Source organism: Harpegnathos saltator, unplaced genomic scaffold (genome assembly GCF_003227715.2).
Source record: "Harpegnathos saltator strain DR-91 unplaced genomic scaffold, Hsal_v8.6 scaffold830, whole genome shotgun sequence".
NCBI classification, from domain to species: Eukaryota; Metazoa; Arthropoda; class Insecta; order Hymenoptera; family Formicidae; genus Harpegnathos; species Harpegnathos saltator.
In genome coordinates, this window is record NW_020230683.1 from 20,451 (window position 1) to 37,678 (window position 17,228).

The 17,228-nt window shown below is 52.9% G+C and overlaps 2 protein-coding genes across 2 annotated transcripts; one reads left to right on the forward strand and one right to left on the reverse strand.

Moving 5' to 3' along the window:
- Positions 1-3,868: 3,868 nt before the first annotated feature.
- LOC105184506 (uncharacterized) lies at positions 3,869-8,203 on the forward strand. Its single transcript, XM_011143342.3, has 2 exons — positions 3,869-5,164; positions 5,716-8,203. Exons 1-2 carry the CDS (start codon positions 5,120-5,122, stop codon positions 5,968-5,970), a joined length of 300 nt encoding a protein of 99 aa, XP_011141644.1. The 5' UTR covers positions 3,869-5,119; the 3' UTR covers positions 5,971-8,203.
- Positions 8,204-9,880: 1,677 nt separating this feature from the next.
- On the reverse strand, positions 9,881-16,794 carry Hey (Hairy/E(spl)-related with YRPW motif). The gene is made up of 3 exons (XM_011143343.3): positions 15,272-16,794; positions 14,524-14,738; positions 9,881-11,689 (listed from the first exon to the last, which is right to left on the reverse strand). Exons 1-3 carry the CDS (start codon positions 15,898-15,900, stop codon positions 11,283-11,285), a joined length of 1,251 nt encoding a protein of 416 aa, XP_011141645.1. The 5' UTR covers positions 15,901-16,794; the 3' UTR covers positions 9,881-11,282.
- Positions 16,795-17,228: the final 434 nt, after the last annotated feature.

The following is a 17,228-nucleotide window of genomic DNA, read 5'->3' on the forward strand; positions in this document are numbered from 1 at the left end:
CGGCGTGCAGCGTGCGTCGGCCGGCGGAGGGCGGCGAGGGGGAAAGAGGGGGAGCGGCGCGTGCCGCCGCGTGAGAACGGCCCCGCTCACACGCGTCACACGCACACGACGCGCACGTGTGTGCTGCACACGCAGCAGCGCGAGAAAGAGGAAAAAGGGAATGAGAGAGAGAAAGAGAGAGAGAGAGAGAGAGAGAGAGAGAGAGTGCATCTCTCACGCATCTCTCTCTCTCTCTCTCTCTCTCTCTCTCTCTCTCTCTCTCCGGGATTTACGCGATTTATTCACATTCGACTTCTCGCGAAGCGGCGCTTCGCCGATTGAATTTGGCGTCTCGCGCGTTGAACGCGACGAGGGAGGAGATAATTCGTTAAAATGATTTGTCGTTTAATCGATCCGCGCTGGCGTCGCACATGAGCGGCCTTATATCACACGCGGATAACACGAGATGGAATACGACGACGGACTCGGTCTCGTTTGGAGCGCCCGTCGTGTAATCATTCGCTAATTGCGAGACGGAACCCCACGAGCGCTCGCCCACCTTTATTTCGCGCACGAACGAAACTGGGATCGGTCGCATTATTTGTTACATTCGGCGGACGGACACGAGGGAATTGATAACAGATCGACGGAGCGCCGCATTCGCAAGCCGCACACATGCGGAATGCACGTGCACGCACGTGTGTACGCGTGTGCGTCGTTCTCGATCGTTTTCGGCAAACATGCGCGACGAAATCGATACGATCTCGGAGTCTCGACGAGCGGAATTACCAATGCTCTCGAGCGTGTTTTGATATAGCGCCTCCTCCTTTTCATCTCGCGTTGGCCTCTTTTTCTTCGCGCCAATCTCTCTTTTCCTCTCTCCCTACTCTAAATAATCTTTCGCGATGGTTTTCCTTATTTGCACGTATCGGCGGTACACGTGCGTGCACGTGGACGCGTGTGTATATGTACACGCGACTCGAGCTTCGTCTTTGACGCTCAGTGCAAAGTGTAACTAATAATCGCGCAGTGTAGGCACATTCGACGATGTTTCACGGGCGGATAATTAAAGATCGATTACATCGGCAGATGACGAGAGATCGAGATGATGCTCGAACTTCAATCTGCGAGAAAAAGATCCAGGCGCGTGTAGAAGTAATGAGATCATTCGAGTATCTTTGACTAATATTCGGGCAGCACAGATTAATTTGACGATTAAACTCTCGGCAAACTCGGTTTGCCCTCGACGCATAATCGGCGATGAAAGAATGTTCGTACCGAGAGAGACGGCAAAAGATCGAGACGAGAAACTGGAAGTTCGATCTGCGAGGAAACGATTGCCTCGGAAGCGAGAGAGAATACGTATATTTATTCTTCAGCTAAATCACAGCCAGGAAGGGCTTGGTTTACAATATGACCTTAACCTCATTCATTCGTCCATTCTTTCCTCGCGCTCGTTTCCTTTTCATTATCCTATTCTTCTATAACCCGAAACAAACTTTTTATATTTTACATTAACATTTCAGTATATTATTATTTAACCTTTTTCAGTCTAGCTCTTTTACTGTTATTTTATCCTATACCTAATTCTTGTGTTTTTAAACGTTCCTTAGTTATATCTTACTCATCCACAATATTTTCTTTATGTCCATTAAATACACCATCTTTACTTTTTATTATTTTATTATTATTATATATTCTATTCCTTCCTTTTATTATACAGAGTGTTTCAGACCACACGGATCACCCGATTTTTTCATGAACACGACATTTTAGAGAAAAATGTTTCAGACAAAAGTTGTAGGGCTTCAAAGAATCTATTTACTGATGCTATAAATTTGACCTTGGGATGACCTTGAAAAGCCCAGTCAAGATCAACATAAAAATCTTAAATGGAAACTCCAATTTTTTATTACACCGTCTTTTTCCACCAATTAATTTGAACAACTTTCGTCTGAAACATTTTTTTATTTTCCTAATATTTTTTGAGATATTTAAGGATAACTTGGTAACTTTTTCAATATTTAACTTACGATATCTCGCTGTTTGTCGGGATAAAAAAATGGTACTAACTTTTGATAAACTTTTCTATTCTACTTGGTCTCAAGAATATATTGGTACAATAATGCTCTATTATTTGTTAATTTATTGATCTTTCGAAATTTCAAAATCATCAAATTAACGAAAGTCAGGGCGCTATTATAACAATATATTCTTGAGACCAAGTAGAATAGAAAAGTCTAGTACCATTTTTTTATTCCGACAAACAGTTAGCGAGATATCGTAAGTTAAATATTGAAAAAGTTGTCAAGTTATCCTTAAATATCTCAAAAAATATTAGGCAAATAAAAAAATGTTTCAGACAAAAGTTGTTCAAATTAATTGGTGGAAAAAGACGGTGTAATAAAAATTTGTTATTAGGTATACAACTTTGCTTCCGCCGTTTTTTTCTGAAATTCGAGGCTTTATTGTAAAAAACTGGTTATACATTTATGATTCAAAGTATTGTCCATCGCTGACCGCTACTTTCTCCCATCTTTCAGGCAGCGTACGAATCCCGCGTTGAAAAAACTGGTCATCTTTTGAAGCGATCCACGAATCGATCCAATTTCTTACTTCTTCATAAGACCGGAAGTGCTGGTCAAGCAGGCCGTGTGCCATTGATCGAAACGAGTGATAGTCAGAGGGAGCAACGTCTGGAGAATACGGCGGGTGGGGTAGGACTTCCCATTTCAACGTTTCCAAGTATGTCTTGACCACTTTCGCAACATGGGGTCGAGCATTGTCATGCTGCAAAATCACTTTGTCGTGTCTCTCGTTGTATTGCGGCCGTTTGTCTTTCAACGCTCGGCTCAAACGCATTAATTGCGTTCGATAACGATCGTCTGTGATTGTTTCAGTCGGTTTTAACAGCTCATAATACACTACGCCGAGCTGATCCCACCAAATACAGAGCATGACCTTGGAGCCGTGAATATTCGGTTTGGCTGTCGACGTGGATATGCCCATGATTTTCTGCGCTTGGGGTTATCGTAATGAACTCATTTTTCGTCCCCAGTCACAATGCGATGCAGAAATCCCTTCCATCTTTGCCTTTCAAGCAACTGTTCACAAGCAAACAAACGCCGTTCAACATCTCTCGGTTTCAACTCGTACGGCACCCAATTTCCTTGCTTCTGAATCATTCCCATGTCTTCGAGGCATTTTGAAATTGCTTGTTGGGTCACTTCCAATGATCGTGCCAATTCTTCTTGTCTTTGACACGAGTCTTCATTAAGTAATGCCTCCAATTCTGCATCTTCGAAAACCTTCTCTCTTCCACTGCTATGCCAGTCTTCGACGTGAAAATCACCGTTCTTGAAGCGTTGAAACCACTCACGACACGTTCTTTCAATAGCGGCCTCATCATAAGTATTTGAGAGCATTCGATGAGCCTCAGCCGCAGATTTCTTCATATTGAAGCAGAAAATTTAAACCTCCCGCAAATGACGAGAATTTGGCTCGTAAACTGACGTTTTCAATCGAGAATAACTTTATGATGCAGACACAAATCGACTAATGTTATGGGGTTATGTTGACAGATGCCCAAGTTTATTGCATGACGTCTATGATCTATTTATTTCGACCACTACTTACCGCTAAAGTCATCTATAGGAAAACGGCTATCTATAGGAAGCAAAGTTGTACACATAATAGCATCAGTAAATAGATTCTTTGAAGTTCTACAACTTTTGTCTGAAACATTTTTCTCTAAAATGTCGCGTTTACGAAAAAATCGGTGTGACCCGGGTGGTCTGGAAAAACCCTGCTTATTCTACTATATATTCTACTACAGATTTTCTTCTAATTCTTAAGCTTTTCTTCTTCTATTTCCTTATCCTTGATCGTTTTTAATTACTTTTAATCCCTCTTGATTGACCGCCTCGAAAGTGCAATCGGCGTTTTGGCGATCGGCTACCCGCCGCGCGACCGATCGCCGATTGATTCTCGTCGATCATCCGCGCGCACCATTAATCCAATTGGCCCTTATTCTCGCGCTTGATCCCCACGGGCCATCAGGCGCGCGTGCTCTGCCGTTCGCAAAACTCACAAAGCGTACGCACCGCGCGAAACGCGTGCGATCTCTCGTTCTATCGCATCGATTAATCGGCCCCCCGTAGTCGCCAGTCGGACTCGTTTGCGGTCTCCTTATTTGCGGCGTGCGATTACAGCGGCCGCGCGTCGCTCCACCAGCTCCGTCTGCATCTCGGAGGATTCTCTCGCGAGCGAAAGCGAATATCACTCGCGGATTAAGCGAGTCTCCCCGGCGCTCGCTGGCGAATAATTCAAGTCAAGTCCCGTCGCCGTAGAAATTACTGTTGCGTCGAGACGCGGCGGTTGTAATTACCGGTCTCTCATTAGCCCACCCACCTACCTATCCTTCCCTACTCCGTCTAGCCAGGCATCCACCTCTCCCCTTCCCCGTCTAAAACCACCTTCCTCCGCGAGGCTTGAGCCGCCTGAAGCGGCCCGCAAACTCGCAAACTCGGAAGTCCTCCCGAGAGATCACACGGGGCTTGCGGTAATATCTCCGCGCGCGTGGTCTCTTTGGCGAGAGTCAGGTTGGTGACGCGGGGGTGGAGGTGGGCAAGGGTTCTCGGCCACCCTTACACTCGGCAGCGGCGGCGGTGGCGGCGGCGGCGACGGCGGAGCAGGGACGGCGGGCATGACGCGCGCTCGGGGGGATGATGGTGACGCCGGCAGAGTCCGGGCCGGCACAGGCCGAGGTTATAAATAGGACGACGCGCCGCTCCGGAGCGGTATTTCGTCGCGTGACGCCGTGACGTTCGCATCGATCCGACGTGAGCTGGTGAACGTAGGCGCAGGGCGGGTAACAGGCGTTCGCGCACACGGCCGAAAATCAATCCGACGCGTATACAGTCGCGCAGCGCAGCAGAGAAATCATCAGACGAGGCTCGATCTGTCTATATCTCCGCCTTTCTGCCTCGTTCTTTCTCTCTCTCTCTCTTTCTCTCTCTCTCTCTCTCTCTCCCCCCCCTGCCTCATTTCCTCACCCCCGAGGACGAGGAGGCGTCGACGAGGAGAGGAGGCGTTCGCCGAGCCACGAGGTAGGAAACCACCGTCGGTGTCTCTCAGCGCGATGCTGAAGAAGTTGCTGAGCAAGTCCGGCCGCAGGATCCTGCGGGTAAGCCGACGACAACACGATAACGATGATTCCTCCCCGCCGATCGTGACGTTTCGTTGTCTCTCGTGACGTACGCATACATGCACGTTTCCGTCGCGCATGATTAGGTCGCGACCTAATTCTTCCCGGGTGTCACCTGGACGCTGGCCGGTTCCGGCGTTTCGCTCGCTCGATCGGGAGGCTGTTCTAGTTTCCGAATCCTGGACATGCTTCTTGCGCGCTCTCGTGAGTTTTTTTTTTTGCTTTTTTTTTTCCATTCTCGATGGCAAGATTCTTGCCATCTCTCCTCCCATCGACTCTCCGCGCGAGATTGCACTCGCGAGATCATTATCGTGGATCAATGTCCTCGTGCGTAGGTCGGCCCGGGTCGACCGGTCGCGGCGGTATTCTCGTGTTCGACAGGCTTTCGCGCAACTACCGAGGAAACGGCGGGAACTTACGTCGACGCGAAGGAGGGCTCGTTCTCTCCTTTGCCGTCTCGTTTGCTCGTCTCGTCTCCCCCGGCTTTCTCTGCTGCTCCCGCTACCAGAGGCTTATGCTTCGCTCCGTAGGCGATCAAGAAGCTGTCCACCAGGAGTCGCAAGGCCAAAAAGTCGCACAATCCCAGCTCTTGGCACACGGCCATACCCGACCTCGAGACGACCTCGCTCTCGTGGTCTTTGCCGTCCTTGGACACAAAGAGCATCGACACGTACATGACGTACGTGGCCGAGAACTCGGAGGACTGCACGTCAAGCTGTTGCTGCTGCGACGAGTACGAGGAGAACCAGAGGAACGAGAACAGGGAGAACGAGATGATAATCTAACGTCCGTGTCGTTAGGTTCGCTCGCTCGCTCGCTCGTCCGTTCGTCTCTCACGATCGAGAGATCGCCGCGATCGACAGCCGGGCCAAGCCGGCCCGGGAGAATCGCACGCCCACGGTGTGCCGAAACGACATTTAACCCTTGACCGACGACGCACGCGGCCACTCGACCGTCGCTTTCTCTCGCGCCGCCGGCCGTAAGGACTCTCGACGGAGGGCTCGCGAGGATGGAAAGAAGGACGCAGCCGCGCGCGCGCGCGCGCGCGCGGCTGCCAGTGCAATATTTACTCACACGAGGGTGCCGAGAGAGGCCAGATCGCTCTCGGGGGTTGGTGTTGCCGGTGAAGGGTTAATCACGCATCCCTCCTTAATCCGTTCCACGCAGAGGCGCGCCGCGCGCTCCCTTATTTTTCGAGACGTCGTATTTCGAAGACGGGGCGGGTTTTGAATAAAAGAAGAATACAAGAGAAGAAGCAAGAGGAGCTCTCCGCGCCGCGCCGACTCGCGGATCACCGCGACCGTCATCGTGACGTGGCGAAACAGCGCGCGGCGGAGAGGCGGTAATTTATTTCCGGTTAGTCTTCCACGAATCGTCCACTCGTTTGCGGCGCGTCGCGACCGCGCGACTCGCGTCCACCTCGATCTCACTTCAGCCGACTTTAGTCCCGCGGCTTTCGTTCGTCGTTTAGGCGCGACACGACTTATTTATTTATTATCACCGAGCGATATCATGTTCACCGCGTTCTTTCGCGCAGATCTCCCCCACGATTTCGTTTCCATTCGCGTTCTCGCGACGGTGTGCTCTTGTTTCCTCGTCTCGTCGCGCTAGGAGGCAGCGCGCGTCATTGTCTCTTTCGAAATAGAGCATAGCAATACATGACGTAGTACAAAGAAAAGAGAAAAAAATATATATAATAAATATATATATATATACATCACAATATATCGTGTAGCGCGTTATCGAACGTTCGTTCTCGCGAGAGAGCGCGACGCCCGAAATAATAGGACTTTTCCATTCATCGTGTGTGATTAGCGTGTGTCGGGTATAACTCGTGTTGATCACACCTTCGCACGGTATTCGCGTTACCGGCGTGTCGTGAATTGTTTTAGATCAATAAATTATTTTCAATTTGCTGTATTCTCAATATGTGGTACACTGCTTGTACCATTCTTTCTCTCTCTCTCTCTCTCTCTCTCTCTCTCTCTCTCTCTCTCTCTCTCTCTCTCTCTCTCCACTGACGAAGTAATTTATATTTCTAATCGATGTTTGAGTGCACTGAAACAATTTTAGGAAATTATATCATAAGAGAGTGAGGAAAACGCACTCGAGGAAGAGGGGCGAAAGGTGGCTTGGAGAGAGGAGAACCGGAGGATTAAATTTATCTCTTCAATTAACTCAACACTACATACACACATACACACACACATACACACACACACACACACACACACACACACCTTCTCTCTCTCCTTCTCTCGTACAATTCTACTCAAAAACGGCCGAGCCGTACGTACACGCATATCGGCGAATCGAATCGTGAGAGGTTCGATCCGATGTAAAACGACGCGTAGAACACGAAGGACCCTCCCTGTGCCGCTCGTCGACGTGCGGGGGGGGAGGTCCGAATTTTTAACTCGATGTTGTCGTCACTTTTGCGCTAATCGTCGTAGGTGTTCAATATTCCGCGCGGTCAAGGTGCACCCGTTAGAGATTAGTTAGCGGACAAGCGGCTCTCAGCCCTCCGCTGGGAGGGAAAATAGCGGCCCGTCGCGCCGCCTTCGAACTTTGGCGGCTCCCGGGTGCCGCGAGGACACTTGAGCAATAAAATCGCACCGGCCTGATCATCCGAAAGCCTGTTCTTCTATTTCCGATCGTTCTTCAGCACCTTTTGCTCAAACGCGTCCGGGCTCCACTGACGAGCGACGAGGATGCGTTTGTTTTTCCTACGGGTTGATTCGTAAGAGAGGAGAAGGTAAAGACGAAAATATATAATGACGATGAAAAAGAAGAGGAAACACAGAAGAAGAAACAGAATGAGAAGAAGGCGATGATGATGATGATGATGAGCTTTAACGACTTATATGTATAGAATGCAGAATTTATATGTACATAAGAGACACACGAAAATATGGATGTGTACGTAGGTGCGTGTTGATACTCTATCGTAAGCGTCGATAAGGCTGTGACTTTGTAACGGATGTGAGTGTCATAAATAAAATGGTTTTATTGACGATCCCCGGTGTTCCCATGACCCCTGTCATCACGGTTTCATTGATCGCGCGACTCGCCTATCACATATGTGCATATATGTGCATACATGTATGCTTAACACACACGTACACACACACACACACACACACACGCATTAGTCGGGAAAGTACTATAATATGACCAGTAGTGGTAGATACGCGAGTCCTTCGTTTGAATTGGTAATGATATCGATTTGCGCACGATTTTCTCGTTACGACGTGCGCCGCCGGTCGCGCGGCACAACCTGTATTCGCGGGCTCGTGCAATTGAGGGTTGCTTATAGCGCGGCCAACTTACAGGCGGCTATAAGCCAGTTGCTCATAATTCCACGTCGTTTCCCCGATAGCGTCCTAACGACCGCGAGCCGCGCGACTTGGCTCGCGAAGCTCACGCTAACAGGGATAGTTGCTTCTCGGCGAATGACTTAATAATGATCCCGCGAGTCTCTGACAATTCGCGTGCTGCTTCCTGCTGCTTGATTAATGTCGGATTAATTTCCAGGTCGACCGCGCGCGCATCGGTCGATTTCGAGCGTTACGCAATCCGCGGGGCCACGGGTTTCCCCTTGCTGCGAGTCTCGCGCTTTTTTCCGCGGGGGAAATCCAAGCGTCGCGTTCAAGTTTCCGCGTCCAACGAGGAAGCGCGAGACGCGTTTCTTTTCGATTACGAGTCGACGATTCGCCCGAAGAATCCACACTGTATTTCGAGTATGAGCCATTTACTTCAGCTCGGCCGTGACTCGAGCTCGAGCTCGACTCATCAATTATGTCTAAGATCAATTATACCGCCCCTAAGATATATCAACGTCGCATATCGCTCGTCGATATTACACACGGAGCGGATCGAGCGAAATATACGGAGCTCGATGCTCGGCGACTCGTCGTCGGCCGTTAATTCGTGCGAACGACTCGTGTCGAGCTTTGACACAGGAGATCGCGAGGCGAATGCGTTACGTGGGCGCGTCTCGCAATTAGGCGCGCGTGCGACTCGTGGAAAAATCGCGCGTAACGAGCACGCGCGAACAATGGGCCGCACGTGGCCGCGCAGTATCGGTAATACCCGAAAATTAGGTTTCGCCGTCGCCTTGCGTCGGCGAACGCGCGGGAGCGGAAATAGCCGCGACTAATCGTCGCCCGTAGTTTGTTGAATGAGAAAGAGAGAGAGAGAGAGAGAGAGAGAGAGAGAGAGAGAGAGAGAGAGAGAGAGAGAGAGAGACGGAGAGGAAAGGGGAGGAAAGGAGGGAAGAAAAAAGGCGTTTCGCGAACTATGTCGCGAAACTAACGACTCGCGAAACTGGTTTGCGGATATAATGCGAACGGGTAGGGTCGTAAATCCCCTTTGTTCTACGTGGCCGGGAATATTCCGCGTCTGCGAAGGGAGTGTTTTGCATGAGAAAGGGGGAAAAGAGCGACGCGCATACACGCCTGCCCGAATGTGTAAATTCGCGCGCTCTCGTCCGCAAATTTGTGTCGGTTTTGTCAGGCAAGGCTGCGTAAAACGCACAAAAGCCCGCTCGTTTGCGCGCGTGCGACGAGCAAAAGTACGAGGCGGTTTACCCACATCGTGTCCCGCCGCGACCCAGAATCGGGCAAACATGGGGGTGAGAGAGGGGAGAAAGCGAAAGAGAGGCAGAGAGAGAGAGAGAGAGAGAGAGAGAGAGAGAGAGAGAGAGAGCCCGGAATTCGCGAATTCGCCATCGATCGAGGCGGGTTCGCGTTTCCTGTTTCGTACTCGACGTCAGTCGATCTGATAAGAATATAGAACGCTCTTATACGCGACAGGTAATGTGTTTCCTTTTCTTTCTCCTCTTCGGTCCCGCGCGGTTATCATTCGTGCGAATTGCGATTAGTTTCGCGATTCTCGGAAGCGCGCATTATCGACTGATTTTTCTCGCAGGGAAAGGGAAGGGGATAATTTTACGTACACACACACACACACACTATGACATGTTCTATTTGGATTGTCGTGTTATCGTTTTCTTACAAAGTCGTATTGCAAAAATACTCAGGCTTCTCTCTCTGACACGTATACACTGAAATGCGTAATGGCACGTTCCGAATGCGTACGACGGTCGTTTCTCTTCTTCTTTCCGTCTGCGTCTTTCTTCTTTTCCTTTTTTTTTTTCTCACACTTCTTTCCCCTCCTCCTGCGCGAGGGTCGGACTTTGCGCACTCGCGTAATCGCTTATCGCTCGATAACGACGGAGCGAGGGAGCGGAGAAACGACGGTGTCGCAAATCAGTGGTCGAGATTACGAAGTTGACCGATAAAGTTACGAATACGTCTGATTATTTACACGAGCGTATGTACAGTCCGTGTATATACATATACAGAGTCCCGTGTCAATAAATTAGTATTACTCTAATTAGGTACTTGCATGACTATCATTATCTCACTCATTGAAAACACGTCGGTTTACATACATACTTTTGGTAGCTCGAAGTTCCTGAGATATGTTTTCTGAGCTGTCGAAATATCGTACAAAATGCATACATCGCACGTACGACGCGCGAACGACGAAGCTCGCCGCTCACTTTACGGTCACGTGTGGCTCACGAATGGCAAATCGCATTCACATCTCTCCCCGATACATTTCTTTAACGTCGCAATCGATGAAGCGACGTCGACGTGAGGACGAACGTGCACGTCGGAAAGTAACGCAGTAACGATCAGTAACTCATCAGATGCAACATCCACACGCCGGCGCGCGATCGGCATAGAGCGGGCTATCCCGTACGCTAGACTCTCCTCCTTTCTACACGTAAAAAAATACTGCTAATTATTCGCAAAGATAGAGAACACTCGACGAAAGATTTACCTACACCGCGTGCCGCGAGATTTCCCTTTAACTTCAACACTACAGCTACCGCTTTACTACGACTACAGCAAGAAAACGGAAACGGGCCGTCCCCGTGATTGTTTGGTGTGGGAGGGGTGGTTTAAACAAACTCTCGGGGAGAGATTCTTTCATCCGTTGATCGGAATTTCGCCGACTCACACACCGCTCTTGCGCCGATCGACTCGACTCGACGAAGGCTGTCGGTCGCGCGTCGACAGCCTCGAGATCAGTACGCCAGTTCCGTGCCCCAGGGTCGATAAGGCTTGCCGTGCTGCTGCTGGGGATACTGACCGGGGTACTGGCTCCAGCCGATGGTACTGCTGCTCAACAGATGCTGCATGCTGCCCGGGCCGGCTGGCATCCCGCTGGAAACTGTGCTCGGCGGCTCGTAGCCGCTGGCAGTGGACGACGACGTCAACGTCGTGGCCGACGGCACCGCCGACGGGACGGCGCCCGACGGCGGGTGCTCGCGATGGAAGCTCTGCAGATGCGACAGCAAGCGCAGCCGAAGGGGATCCCTCTCGTCCAGGCCCTCCATGGTCACCAGGTAACGGCCCACCTCGGCGGCGCACTCGCCCCAGCCTACCGCGTGGTAGTCCATCGCGAGCTTCGTACTGTCGTATCCTTCCGGTCCTGCAAGCGTCATTTGTTCGAGTGAGATTAGATAAGTCTTCATCCTCGTCATCCCTTCGCACACGACATTCGAGTCCCGACGATTCGCTCGTCACCGTGTCGTGAATTCTGATTGTCCGAGAGAGATTTATGAGCATGTCGAGCCTCACGAAAGCCACCGGATACTCGCGAATGGACATTCCGAAGTCCGACAGTGGACTCTCATCGTGGGGAAAGTGGTTAATTTTGAGTTTTGCAAAAGTGACGCCAGAGTGATGTGGTATTTTGAAGGAAGAGAGTTTAGCCTGAAGAGACGTTTGTTATCTCGAACAACAGTACCGGCGGCGTACAGCGCGACGTTTGTTATCTCTGAGGGTGCATCGCGCGAGAAAACCGCGCGCGTATTTCCGGGCTTTTCCGGGCTTTTCCGTGAGAGTCTGCCGACTCTCTCTCTCTCTCTCTCTCTCTCCCCGGGCGAGTCGTGGATCGACAGCGAAGTGCATCTGCGGACGCGGAGATCCTTTGTGCAGTTTTAGTTTCGCGGCGCAACAATGCCGGCATACGTGCACCGAGGCGAGATGGGCGCCTTGGCTTTAGCAGCAGGCGGCTCATTGTGCACACGTGGAATGGGACAGGTAGCGTGGGAATCGTTTAGACCCCCATAGGCCGGGCCTCATGCGAGACACACACACACACACACACACACGCGTGCATACGCGCGTACGAGCGCGGAGAGTGTCCCACGTTGTATTACTATGCAAGAGTTCTCAGAGCCGCGCTGCGCAAACATCACCGAGCGCGGCGAATCACGCGCGCGATCGATCATCGTTTAATTTGCGTTTAATCTGTCGATAGGCGAGATTTCGGAAGTTCCGCTCGCACGAGGTGTCCCGAGGGAATGCGCTTTTAATCGTCGTTTAATTAGCTGTCGTGTTGCCTCTGTCATTTAATCTCAGTCGATTCAGTCGACGTCGTTATTTCGAATTAATGTCGTTTAGTCTGGATTTAATTTAATCATCTGCCCGTTGGTTCGATTGAGACTCGAGGGCGATTGAGCCCGCGGACGGATCTTCCGCGGACGGTGAGGAGAAGAATTTCGCGAGGCGTGTCGCGGTTTGCGATCAATGGGAAAGACCCGAAATTATGACATTCGGCCGATGTCGGAGACGCGCGCGTCGCTAATTTCTCTCGGCCGCTCGCGATCGCTTTATTTGGCGATATTACATTTAATATCGCTCACTTCTGGGGCGCCTCGCGCCCCTCCCCTCGCCCCGGCCCGCTCGGCCGAGCACGCATTTACAAACAAGGCGGCGCGGCGGCCTGCACACAATCGCGGACGTGCACAGTGCCCGCGTGTCCGTGCACTCTTATGCTAGCTGGTTTCCCACAGGGTTCGACATCTGCCCTAGGCCGATCCGAGCCGAGCGCCTCCCTCGCGAGAGGGGTGCCGCGCGGGACACCTCACCCCCGGCGGCTCCGCCACCAATCGTGGGAACACCACTTCCAGAGAGTCGTTGACTTCCTGTGCTTCCCACAGGATCTCCGCGCCCGGTCCAGCACCTGCTCCGAGGATCCCGTTTACTCGCGGGCTCCTCGCCGCGGCCTTCACGGCCAGCATATGCCGCCGTCCCTCCGCGATTGTTCGTCAGGCGCCTCGCTCGTTTCCTCCTCGTGCGCGTCCGTCTCAGGCTGAATACTTCGAGGAACACGATCGCGCGATAATATCGGGGGAGAGATACACATCTCGCTTTAGCAGCGAGCAGCGTCGGAGTAACGTTAACCGTATCAACGCGATACTCACGCGGGAAGATCGCGCGAGCGGATTTTTCGCTTGCGTTTTCAAGCTGGCGGGATCTTTTCCCGAGACTTCTTCCCGATAAACAATTCGACCGACCGACCGAGCGTTCCGCGCTGTTCTCCTCTAACGAGGAAATAATGAACGACGCGATTACCTCGTGAAGAGAGAAATATGTCTCGGGAATATCGAAATGTTTTGTAGTGATGCAAACGTGAAGTGATACAAAAACAGTCTGCGGTTGCAGATACACCGAGTCGTATCGATCACGATGGCGAGTCCACGTTCGTAATCGTTCTCGAATCTGCCTTAATAAGGAAACGCAGAGGCGCCAGATGGACATTCGGTTAGGCAGTTACAGTTACCGCTGTTGGCCCTCACGGCCAACAGGTGTCTTCCGGTAAAAAGAAAAAAAGAAGCGGAGGGAGGAGAGAGAGAAAGAGAGAAAGAGAGAGAGGAGAGAAGACCCGACAGAGCTATGACAGGCTATAACAGAGATACGTAATAACGGCGTAAAACTGAAATTGCTGCGGGTGTGGCGGCGGCTCCTTCCTTCGGCAGAGCTCGTTATTAAAACCTCGGGTCTGAGAAATCTCGAGCAAAAAATCTCATTGATCCCGAAGGATCGTTCCCGCGCTCGAAGCGAGGTACGGGGCAGGTCCTTCCGGAATCACGGCTCTTATTACTCGACACCGTTACACATCCCTCTGCACACCCGTTACGTAACTCAGCAGTTAGTTAACTCGCACTTTGTCGACCTCGCGGTTAACAACGAACATTGTTGCACAACAAAGCGCAAAAAGGAACGAGAATATTTCCAAATAATTCATATCAGAAGTTTCACCCTGATGAATTAGATATCAATTTAATCAATCGCTTTGCTTTAAACGCCCGCGTTTTAGGGGGGAAAAATCAGCAATGTGCGAAAACGCGAGACGGTCAGTTTCGGAGCGATTCTTTGGTGGATGATACGCGGAGACCGCGAATTCGAATTCCGGCACGCATTCCGGCCGGTTGGACGGAGGGAAACTGAGAGGAGGGCGAAGACGCGCAAACTCACCCTTGTTGCGGAGCGTACGCAGATGCTCGACGGTGAGCTGCAGGATCTCCGCTTTCTCGAGTTTTCCGCTGTGAGGGTCCCGCGCGGCCGCCGGTACCAGCCGCCGCAGCTCGCCGAGGGATGCGTTGATCCTGTCGCGGCGTTTCTTCTCGATCATCCCCCTCCTGCGTTTCCGCGACGCGTGTTGACAGGAGTCTCCTCCGGGCGAGTTGCATCTGCAACGTCGCGATCAACGTCGGGGGGTTAGCCTCGAGACAGACAGACAAAGAGAGAGAGAGAGAGAGAGAAAGAGAGAGAGAGAGAGAGAGGAGGGGACAGAGAGAGAGAGAGAGAGAGAGAGAGAGAGAGAGAGAGAGAGAGAGAGAGAGAGAGAGGCTGGTCGCACGTGCGGAAGAGAGAGAAAGTGGGGGGAGGGGGGCCGAGAGTTTTAATTACGTATTGTTAATGAGGAGACTTGGTGGAGAGGCGGCGCGCGCGACAAAACGAGCTCGTTAATTTTCAGCGTACGGGCTGAAACAATGTCGCGACTAATTGCGACCTTGTCGCCGCACAAAGAGGACATATGTCGCGCCGGCATCGGCAATGTCAAGCGGATGGAAGCGGATGGAAGACGGTCGCTAGACCGTCCTCGCGAGTCGAATTTCCTCGGACTTCGCGCGGACTTCAAGGTCACGATGCTCCCTCGACTCGGAAGATGGAAGGAGGGGGGGGGAGGGAGGGGGCAGGATTCCCGGATGAGCATACGTACGGTTCCTTGCCGCTCTCCTCCGAGAACACGTCGTCGCAGTCGGAGTCGCTCATGGCCCTCTTCAGGTTCCTCTGCTGGTGGACTTGACTCTGCTGCGATTGCGATTGCTGCTGCGGCTGCGACTGCTGCGGCTGTTGCTGCTGCGACTGCTGCTGCGGCTGCGGCTGACTGTTCTCCGGAGCTCGGAGCTCGGTGTCGATCTTCAGCTCCAAGTACTCGTGACTCGACCGCATCTCCGGCATGTCGGCCCTCATCCCCGGCATGTCCTGATGCCTGGCGACGTCAGGCCGATGATGGATGTCCTGGTGCCGCGGCAGCTCCTGGTGCCTCTGCATCTCCGGGTGCCGCAGCTCCTGGCTCCTCGGGTCACCGGCGGCGTGCCGCAGCTCGTGCGGCGCCGGGGGTCGCATGTCGTGGTGGTGGTGGTGATGGTGATGGTGGTGACGCATGTCCGGGTGCTGCGTCGGCTGATAGGGTGGATGATGAGGCGGCGGCGGGTAACCCCAATGGTGACCCGACGGCGGCGCCGGCAGGCTCGGCAGATGACCGGGCGCGACCGCGCCGGAAGTGATCTCGGAGGACAGCAGAGTGCTGTTGTCGTCGGAACGCGCGACCACTACTCGCCACATGTTGCTCGCGCTTCGGGATCGGGGCTGTCGTGGCGACCGTGGACGGACCAAGGGGAGGGATCGATCCGAGGAAAGACGCAGCTTCGGAGGGACGAGATCGCTAGCGTTACCGACTATCGCCGATTATCGAGCCCATAACGATGCACAGACGAGCTGTCATTGCAGCCGCATTGCGGTACCGTCGACGTAGCCTCCTGGTGCGATCGTTAGCGCTCCTCGATAAGCATCGACACACCGTGCCGCCGACGGGACACGTCGCGATCACCCTACGCGCTCGGCGATCGAACTCGAAGGGGAGCAATCGCGATGTGCGATCTCGCAGCGTAAGTCGCGCACTCGCACCGCGAAGACTGCCCGCGCTGTGTCCACGACTTCTTCTGTCACAGCGATGCGCACTTGCCGCCAGATGAGCGGTCCTGCGTCTCGCACAGACGTGAACTAGGACTTCCTCCGAAGAACCTCTGAAAATCCGAAGATGACCCTCGGTCTCGTTGCCGCGAGCGCGCGGCGGTCGCCAGTACGCGGATGAAAACTCGCGGGATTTTCGCGCATCGTGCGCAGCGCGCGCTCGAGATCGCGAGCTTCGTGGCTCGCGGATGTCACCGAGGCGAACTCGCGTGCGGATAATCGCGGGCGCCGCGTGGCGCGGAGTCCTGCGTGCGGGCACGGCCTTCGTCGCGGTCGCGAAAGGAGCAGTCACTCGGTCCGGCACTTGTTTCGCGACGCCGGTGGGAGTTTATCGGCGCTCACGTGCCGCGGCTTCCCGACGTCGTTCGCGGTCGCGTGGCGTGCTCGTGGAAGAAGAAATCGTGCGCACTCTCTCCCGCTCTCTCGCTCGTTGCGGCGGCGGCGGCGGCGGCGGCAGTCGTCGCTGCTGCTGCTGCTGCTGCTGCCGTTGCTGCTGCTAACTTGCTGCCGGGATGCTGCTGCAGGATGTGCGTGTGCACTGGTCGCGTGGCGGCCGACGTATGTCGTGTGCGGGAGGACGCAGGGACGACACACGACCGCGTGGCCCGTCGTCGTCCAGCGACGAGTGGGGATGCTCGGAGGTGTGCGCCCTTCGGGATGGAGTGGGGCACCGGAGGCCCTACGGTCGTCGAGGTGAAAAGCGTCTCTCGACGACAGCCGGGAGGAAGCGAGAGAATGGGAGCGAGAGAGAGAGAGAGAGAGAGAGAGAGAGAGAGAGCGCACGCGAGAGGCAGACAGAGAGGGCTGCTCAGTGCGCCGAAGGGGGAACGAAAATCAGGAGGGGCGACTTTCGTGGGAACGTCCGCGGCGACTCGTGTGCGAGCGTGCGTGCGTGCGTGCGTGCGTGCGCGCGTCTGACG

Bases quoted from the DNA above. Each gene is read 5' to 3' on its own strand.
- Hey (XM_011143343.3), bottom strand. From the start codon at position 15,900: ATGTGGCGAGTAGTGGTCGCGCGTTCCGACGACAACAGCACTCTGCTG. The intron at 14,739-15,271 runs GTACGTATGCTC...GCGACGTTGCAG, and splicing joins GAGGAGAGCGGCAAGGAACC to ATGCAACTCGCCCGGAGGAG. The intron at 11,690-14,523 runs GTGAGTTTGCGC...TGACGCTTGCAG, and splicing joins GCGTACGCTCCGCAACAAGG to GACCGGAAGGATACGACAGT.
- LOC105184506 (XM_011143342.3), top strand. From the start codon at position 5,120: ATGCTGAAGAAGTTGCTGAGCAAGTCCGGCCGCAGGATCCTGCGG. The intron at 5,165-5,715 runs GTAAGCCGACGA...TTCGCTCCGTAG, and splicing joins CCGGCCGCAGGATCCTGCGG to GCGATCAAGAAGCTGTCCAC.